Source organism: Myripristis murdjan, chromosome 13 (assembly GCF_902150065.1).
Source record: "Myripristis murdjan chromosome 13, fMyrMur1.1, whole genome shotgun sequence".
In the NCBI taxonomy this organism is placed as follows: domain Eukaryota; kingdom Metazoa; phylum Chordata; class Actinopteri; order Holocentriformes; family Holocentridae; genus Myripristis; species Myripristis murdjan.
The window spans coordinates 19,315,813-19,325,058 of record NC_043992.1 but is presented as its reverse complement, the minus strand read 5'-3'; the positions used below and the strand labels follow the sequence as shown (position 1 = coordinate 19,325,058).

Sequence of the window (9,246 nt, the reverse complement as noted above, 5' to 3'; positions counted from 1 at the left end):
TGCCCTGCTCCACAGCTTTTATCAGAGATAAAACGGCTTAATAGAAGACAAAAACATGGTGGCTACATTAAAGTCATCCTATAATATAATGCAGGATAACCATGAATGGTTTCTGGCTTACTGCACCTTTGAGTGTTGATAACAATATATAGCATATAGGATGATATTGGCTGTGCTGCTGAAACTCTGAGGTGTGTTAAGACTTTTCCTCTTCCAATATCTATTGAACTGACAAAAGCCCCTTAAGATTCATCTGTTAGAGAGTCAGTCCACAAAGCTGCACACATAGGAGCAGCAACGCAATCCGAGGGCTCATAAACAGGGGAATTTGCCACCTGAGACTTCCAGTTGCTGGAAAGCAAATCAAAAAGCTTGGAGGAATTTAACAGCTGGAAGACTAGCATCCCATCTTCCACTGTGCTACTTTCATCTGTGGTGGGGGGAATTTCAATGGCAAGAGCCTTCAGCCCTGGCTCAGTATCAATCCTGTTATACCTCTCCTGCTTCCAAATACTACTCGTGCAGATTTCCCTTGGAAAAAAAAGTGTTGAAGCATATGCGATCCAGGTTGTTAAGATGCATAGCAGTGTCTGTCTCTCCGAGTGCATGTGCGGTTGCATGCAGGAGTGTGTGTTATCGAGAGAGAGAGGGCAGGAGAAAGAGTTATTGTGTGTGTGATGCATAGCTGTGTGTGTGTGTGTGTGTGTGTGTGTGTGTGTGTGTGTGTGTGTGTGTGTGTTTCCTGGGTGATGCACTGTACAGTGAGCCTCTCTGTGCTGCATTTAGCATACCGGCTCCATCAGTCAGTCATAATACCGCCAGACATTCTATCCATCAAATTGATTCTGAAAGAACAGAAATAACAAGAACGGCTGTTTGGGCTTTTGGTTGTGCAATTTCAGTGTGTGTAGCATTTGTATATTTGTGTGCACGCATGTCTGTGTATGTATGTGCGTGCTCGTACAGTACCAAAGAGTCTGTCTGCACTTGTGGGTGCAGTGTGTATCTGTGTGCTTGTGTGTATATACAATGCGTACCTGTGTGAGTATCTGTGTGCATATGGCATATGCACCTGTGTGTGTATGCGTGTGTGTACGTGCGTGCCATGAGATGCCATTAGTACACCCAGGGCCGAGCACAGTCTATGCTGAGACAGAAAGAGCAGGCAGAGAGCACACAAGTGGCCTCCAGAGCCAAAGATGCTGATGAATAATGGACGTGCTTTGTCTAAAGACGCCGCCCCCACAAGCAAAACATGACTGCTGCCTGTGAAGCCAAGTTCAATAGGCATATAAGTCGCTGAAAACTAAAATAAACATTGCCAGTCTGCAGTCATATCAATTTGGATGGAGGTTATGCCTGACTGGATCCTTCTCATTCCCTTGAATGGCTAACATGAGGATGTGTGGGTATGGCCCTAGGGCTTATACTGAATTAACATGCACACACCCACACACACACACACACACACACACACACACACACACACACACACACACACACACACAGAGAGACACACACACACACACACACACACACAAACACACACATGCACACACACAACAGCGTCCCTGGTCAGACATGAACTCCTGTCTCTTGTTGAAAATAAAAAAGGCATTTTTCTTCCGTTGTTGGATTTTTATCTCTAACTATTAAATTAAATGACATCATGTGCGTATATCTATCTGTATTATGTACATTATAAAACAACACTGATTACAGAAATGTACATTGTCCCGTGGCATGGGATTGCTTTTTCACTAAGGATAGTGTACTCTGCTTGGTGCTCCCTGGGCTGCATCTGATAATGCTAGGCAGGTGTGTGAAGTTGTATCTCTCAGTATTTCTTGCTGTTGACCCTCAAAGCTGGATGCGAACAGAGACTTAACCACTGGTGCGCTGAAGATAAGGACAGAGAAAGAAACCATCAAAGGGGAGAGGGATTGCAAAGGCACACTAGATAGGCTACTTGCCCTTTTTTTTCTTTCAGCGACTTTCAATCAAACTGCACTGGGTCTGTCTGAGAATACGACAAAAGGGGGGGATTGGCTGATAGCGCGGCTCGACCAATAACTGAGCAGGACCCAGTGATTCAGCGAGACAGCATTCGAGTGCCACTCCATTGTTACAGATCCAGGGAGAGTACCAAGAGCGATACCATACACGTACTATACAACTGAAGTCTCTAGAATCATTCCGCTTCCTCTGTTCAATCAAGCGTAGTAATTGCAAAACTGAACTTCAAGGTCAATTCTTTTAAGCCTTAGCTCAAATATCGATTCAGGACCTTTATAGGAAGCTAAAAGTAATGGGAACAACCATCTTTGATTAACACACATTCATGGTGTTTCTTGACAGATTTTGGTTTCAGTATAACATTTCAGAAAGGTAGCAGTTAAATAAAAGAATAACAATAAAAAAGCAAGAATAACCCATCCTAGGGATTGGTGGCACTTCTTCAGATGGATGAATGGACACATAGCTGTCTGTCACCCTTTACAACCTGTTCAGAGAGAAGAGAAACAGGAGAAAAAAAACAAAACAAAAAACAAGTCCAGCTGGTCTAATAGATACTTATCCTCTATATTTAAAGTATTGACTGTTTATAGGCCTAATACATACTATTTACTCATTCAAGGAGGATATTCAGTACCAGAAAAGGATGTCCATAGATCTAGACAGGGTGGGATGGTTTCACAATTCCATCGGTAGGACTACACTGTCAATGCTACAACCTTGCGGCTGAAGGTTCGCCTGCTGTGAGCGGTAAAGCAGATGAGCTATTCGAGAGCTGTCTGAGTCAGACTCAGGACCATTGTGGTTTGTCGTGGATTCTTCATGAGAGCATGGGAGGCTGAGTGCATTGAGGCAGATGATCTCACAGCGCAATGGGTCTGTCCACATGGACGGGCAGTTTGCCCAACCCATGGGGGGCAAAGGGGTTTTGTGTTTACAGAGCAGGTGCTGGAAGCAGCGAGTGGGAGGGGCACAGTGAAATGAATCAGCAAGTCGTCCTCACTTCAGCCCGAAAAAACAAAAACAAAAAACAAAAAACAAAAAACAAAATAACCTAGCTGTCTTACTCTCATGTTTTCTCTTCTTGTTTTAGCTTTGCCAGTATCTATCTGCTGACAACACAAGCTCAACAGCACTGGTACCACTGGTACCTGGCCCAGACTTTGAATCACCTTTTTTTGTCCAGCCTTTGCTGTTTCCTTTTTTTTCCCCCTCTTTCCTCCTCTGCATGCCCATCCCTCAGATTTGATAAATAAATAAAAGCTTTACTCGGGGGCTCCTTCCACCTCGCTGCACATGGTGCTTCCTTGTGCCTTCCAAAGTTGAAAGAAGGAACTCAGAAAATAAGTTCTGCCTTTAGCCAAGAGACACAAACAGTGTCGTGTCTCGGTCTTGTTTTTTTTTTTTTGTTTTTTTTTTTTTTTGTTTTGTTTTATGTAATTCAGTAGGGGGCAAGCATGTCTTATTTTCCCTTTTTAAGTATGCATTCATTAAAAGTACTTTTGGACTTAGAGTATTGATTCTTTTAATTACATCCTTTTTACTAGTTGCATTTCTTTGTTTATGGAAGAGTCTTAGTCTTTGGGAAGGGGGGTGGGGGGATTGGGCAGGGATAGGAGTCTCACATGGCTGCAGGAAGGGGGTGGCGCTTCAGTCCTACACAGTTTGAAAGGCCTTGGTTTGGGCAGGGACCATGAGGGTTGGTGGTGTGGGCCCAGACATGTTCCTGGAGTTGAATTTGGGAGTGGCAGGGGGCTCAGGGGTCTTGGGGGCCACCACTGCAGTGTAGGCCGGGGGGGACTGGGGGAAGCCTGGAGGCTGTCCATTTTCCTTGAGAGCTGCCACAGCAGGTGGGCGAGGGCGGTGACCACGCTGGGCGCTGTTGTGCACCATGGACTGAGTGGACGAGGCACCGGAGCGCGAACTGCCAGAACGGGATGAAGACAGGGAGTTGGGCTTCACTAGCTTGGCCTTAGGAGCCTCTGCGTCCTCCCTGGAGACAAAAATACACACAGATGGCATCAAATTATGAGAAACGTTCATTGAAAAAATACTGAAAACGGAAAACAGAAAGCCACACCAACACACACATACTCAACAAACCACCAAATCCTGTATTACTATACTATTCCCCAGCCAGATCTCCAAATTGTATTCACACAGGACAAATTCTATGTAGAGACCTCATGTAATTCATGAGTTGTCCTCCAAACTCTGTGTTTTGTGAAACACATTTGCATAGAACAATGAAATTTGCTAAAATCACCAGAAAAAAAAAAAAAAAAGTTTGCACCAAAAATGAATATAAAATCTTCTTAAACTTTCACTCCTGCCTCCATCTTTTATGGAGGTGTGTCAGGAATAATATAAAAATCACACATAAATATGAGCAAGAAAATAAAATTGTATGCGTTTCTCAATTTACACACAAATTACAGACACAGCATATTTGCACAAGATCAACCTCACTGACGATCTTTGTGAAGTTTACAAATCACTGGGTGTCAACAGTTAATATTAATCCTTAGCGAGCACAGCTTGAGATTCTCTGGAGGAAACTCTGACCATAAATAGAAACCTCTTAGTCTATCTGTGTGCCATACATTAGTGCACCTGAGAGGGTACATTCATGTATGATGGCCCCGGAAAAAACAAACAAACACAAAAACTATGAACAGGATCTCTCAGGAAGGGTCTAAATTCATCCCAATTTTACCAACTGATTGACTCCAGCTACTCATCTCAGCGATGTGCGTCACTGAAGCCAGTGGTTAGAGTTTGAGTACCTCAGTGGAATGGCTCAGACTCAGAACATGGCATGAAAACAGAAAACACCTCATCACACCTACATTATTTAGTTAGAGCTGTCCCCCAACTATGTTGCATTATTCATAGTTACAACAGTAAATATGCACCTACACACCGCCTCGGCTCTGTCACGGAAAATGCTGTCGCTTTTACAAGTGTCATTAGCGGCCCGCAGAGTCCAGGTTTACTCTCTGCTACCGGCTTTACAGTGGGGAATAAACACACTGCTGTGATCCTGTGTCTCAGCTCTAATGCAACAAATACACATTCCTGTGTGCGTGTGCATGTGCGCATGTGCACACACACATACACACACACACACACACACACAAATACAAACATGGAGGGATAGGAGGTGTGAAAAAGGGTCTCTTAGAGGATAATCAATATTGCACTTGACCTTGTGGTCATTTTTATTTTTAGACACACATATAGGCAGGAAGACAGGTAGGAAAACACATGCAAGCAAAGACTTGCAGACACATAGAGGCAGAAGCAGGCAATCACAGGGGTGGAGGTGAATGCACACACACAAGCACATCTACACCCACGTTCTTCTGCACATCCACTAAACTTATCATTTAGTATGCTACATATGACATGGTGAAACAGTGCAAAATGGTGACAAAGTGAGACTGTCCACGTTTAAAATAAAAATAAAATTTACAAACCTGATTTCATTTGGAGTCTCTTCCTCCTCATACTTCTTTTTCTCCTTCTTTCGGAAGACGAGCCAGATGATTAATATGACAATGAGGACACCGAGGGATATTCCCACCACTGCACCGGCTACCATACCTACATCTCTCACATCTGTGACCAGAGGAAGAAAGATGACAGAGAAAAGTGAAGAGAGACAGAGAGAGAATGACACCATCAGAAACACCACATGAAATTTAAAGAGGTCTAAGAATAAGAAATAAGGATGATGTGCTAATAGTGAAATGTACAAACTATTACCCGTATTCAGGTAATAGTTTGTACATTCCACTAGTTTCCTGTGCTAGATTAACATGCTGTCTACACACACAAATTAATGATTGATCATCACTTCAACCCCCCTGATTCTTCCTAAATCATTTTAAATCTGAAATTTACAAATAACTACTGGCCATGCTTCATGCACTATATGATACTTCTTCATTCCATGTGTATGTGCCACAGCCTCCAAATTCAATTTAACACCACTGCCATTCAACCATTTCTGCTGAGCTGCAAGATGTGTCATTTTCCAAACACCTCACCCCCAAAGTGACCCTAAAAGTCCTGGTCCTCTCTGGAAATCTATTAGTGTGACATTGAAACATAACTGTTGGAGCGAAGGTGGTGACCAGTAGCCACTGGTTTTAAGTTTAGTGCAGTCCCTAGTGTTGGGCCACTGGGGGAGAAAGAGGAAGGAGGGGCTTGGTGGACAGCCGTATGCTGGGAAATAAATGTATTTTCCACTGCAGCTGGAAACTGCAAGGCATCAGTCATTTTGGCAGTTTGGTGTGACGTGAACTCCCCTTCCTGCCCAACTCACGCTGCATGGTGACCTCGATGATGCAGTTTTCCTCGCCCACGTCATTGCTTGCTGTGCACTTGTAGACACCTGTGCTGTCCATGGTCAGATTCCTCAGAGTCACAATTTCTGGATTCTTCAAATCTGGAAGATAGACATGTTCAGAGTTAATGCATCTCCAACAGGAGAGAGCTTTTGACAAACCATGTGTGTATGCATGTTTGTGTATCATTTTTGCATCTCTAAATGCGTGCCATTCCCTAAGTATTAGACTTGGAGGGTGAGAGGAGAGGCAGAAGAAATATTTAGAAAGAGAGAGTGAGAGACAGACAGAGAAAGAAGGGGCGAGAGAGAGAGAGAGAGAGAGAGAGAGAGAGAGAGAGACATTGATGGAGTGTTGATTTAAGAGAGGGGCCATCACACTGAGGAGGGCTCAAAGAGAGTAGCGGGAGCTTGTCTGGGAGAGCGATGGAGCCGCACAGCCCCATGGGACATTTAGTCATCCCCACCAATGACAGCCATGTGATATTACCTTTCACCAGAGCCATAAATAATGGCTGCTGACGCTGTGTGTTATCGTCCAATGAAAACTAATTAGACTGAACAGGTGTTGTTTCATGGAGGTCATTAATTTGAAGGTTTTTGTCTGGGCACGTGCCATCATGGATGCGAGTTGGGCATTGGGGGAAAACTGAGACAGGAAGGTTTGGACCCTGAGGGTGTATGTGCCTGTTTAGAGAATGCACGGTAAGGAGAAGTGCCTTACCATTAGGTTTTCCTGCTATAAACTATCTCTGTTATTATTTAGAGGCAAATGTGCGTGGTTATGATCCATGAGAAAGCCCAGAATTCACATTATGTGAGTAGAGGTGCGCCTTAGGGCATCTGCCAAGCTGATGTTTTGCAGAAACTAGTGGATGCTGCCACTCTAGGTTTGTGTACTACATTTGAGTCATCTTAGACACTTTATACACAATCCAAGAAATCAGCCAGTGCAGTGACTTCATGCATGCAGAAAAAATGTACTTGAGTGAGACTGACATTTCAATGTCACAGACATCTTCATCAAAACACAGAATCTGCCTAAGTCCACAAGTTTACATAACTCCTCCCCATAGACTACAACAGGAAACCAAAGGGAGGCGTTCTGTTTGATTTCCTTGGAAATCTATGAGGTTTTGAAGATGTTTTGCATGCATAAACACACTGGGCCTCAGCTGCAGTCAGTAATATTTGGCTGATGGGCTGTATGCTAAAATTTAGATGGTGGCAGTTGGTCTATGGACAGGCACACAGAAACAGTGGCTTTATTGGGAAAGTCTAAATCTCCCTCAGCAATTGCAGTTGAGTGCCCTTGAGCAAGGCACATTAAAGGACTATAGCTGCCCTACTTCCCATCAACAATCGTGACGTTATGTCTGTAACAGATAACAGTTGCGTAAGTGTGTACAGAGCATGCTTTGGTGTCTTGTCTTGTTTATGTGCATAACTTTAGTCATTGTGTATTGTTTAGACACACAGATGGAGCACTCACTGTTGCTGCTCTGCTCCCATTCATGCTCAGAAAATGTGAAAAACAGCTGTGTGAAACTTGAATTCTTGATTTCTTCTTGTGAATACTTCTTGTATAGGTAAAATTACTGTAAATCCATTATCCAATTTGTGCACATGAAAGAACTATAGGAACTATTTTTTCCAGGTACATTCAAATTCTGCTCAGTGGTTCTCTTTAGCTTTGTTGTGCGTGGCTGTGATTGACAGCTCAGAGGTCAGAACCCAACGAGAGTGGAGGTCAGCAGTTGGTTAAAAATCAGGCCATGGAAAAAAAAAAACACATTTCTTACATGTAAACTAGAAACAGAGGGAGCGTCTTGCCAATCAGGCTGACATATGGCTAAACTAAGCAGCTAGCTCCAGTTAACTCGAGTATTATGAAATTAACAACAAGTAGACCCAAAAGCCTCTTCCAGCTGTGAACAAATTTGGCATTAATATGTTAATATGAAGTGGATGTAATGAAGAAAAACATCAATTTTAGTGACATGTGCCAGCCACGTATACACAAGATGCAATGTGTAGCAACTTTCAAGATTCACAATACAGTTATTCCACATGTTTTTTTTTAACATGAACTGAAATGCATTGGGGTTGTTATGCGTGAATCATAAACGAATCGTTAAAACTCGAAACTCTTTTAACTGACTTGGGTGTGTCAAATCCTCCTGTCCATTAACTCGCTCACTGACTCGTTCCTCCTACCTCTTACAAGATAGCTAGTGTGAAGTGTGAAGAAATGTGTCACTATTGTGCAAGTCTTATACTAAACTGTATTTGCGTAAATAAAGCCCTGTGATGGAAAAAAGTCCTACTGAGGCATTTGTTTTAACTCAGTCTCCCAGCCTGAAGGCCTCTGCTTTCCTTGAGGTGAACTCCAGCTGCACAAAACACTCAGCCACAAGTTCTATGCCATAGTCAGCAACTGTCCAAGCTGTAAAGTCTATCAGAGCAATTAAATTGTTTTATCCAATTCATGTTAGCAGAGGGAGGCTAAACCACAAGTAGTCCGCTTGGCTGGCACACTATTGGGGCCTCTAGATCATTGACTCACCAACCTGAGTGACGTGGAAACCTGACTCTCTTTAGTGAGTGACTCATACAACCTCAAGTCAGTAGAAAGAGTCAAACCTCTCATCTCTACAAAGTATATTGTGTACATACATGCAATTTGTGATAGACAAACGCAATCATGACTGTTTATGAGAAGTAAAAGCACCATTATGTTCCTTTAACCATTAGTCTGGCAAAAAAAAAGTCAGGCACAAACTGTGGAGTGATGTGGTCATCCTGGGCAAGGTGTAAATGTGTGTAACTGTATGAATGCGAATCAGGACGGTGCTGAGGGAAAAGGCAGTGTGCTCAGC

At 43.2% G+C, this 9,246-nt stretch overlaps 1 protein-coding gene across 1 annotated transcript in view; it reads right to left on the bottom strand.

Moving 5' to 3' along the window:
• Window positions 1-1,984: 1,984 nt before the first annotated feature.
• clmpb (CXADR like membrane protein b) overlaps window positions 1,985-9,246 on the bottom strand; it is a 73,257-nt gene continuing 65,995 nt past the window's right edge. Inside the window, exons 5-7 of the mRNA XM_030067695.1 lie at window positions 6,347-6,469; window positions 5,496-5,637; window positions 1,985-4,009 (exon numbers count right to left, since the gene is read on the bottom strand). Of these exons, the coding sequence (XP_029923555.1) occupies window positions 3,673-4,009; window positions 5,496-5,637; window positions 6,347-6,469 (602 nt within the window). The 3' untranslated portion in view covers window positions 1,985-3,672. The remainder of the gene's footprint in view (window positions 4,010-5,495; window positions 5,638-6,346; window positions 6,470-9,246) is intronic.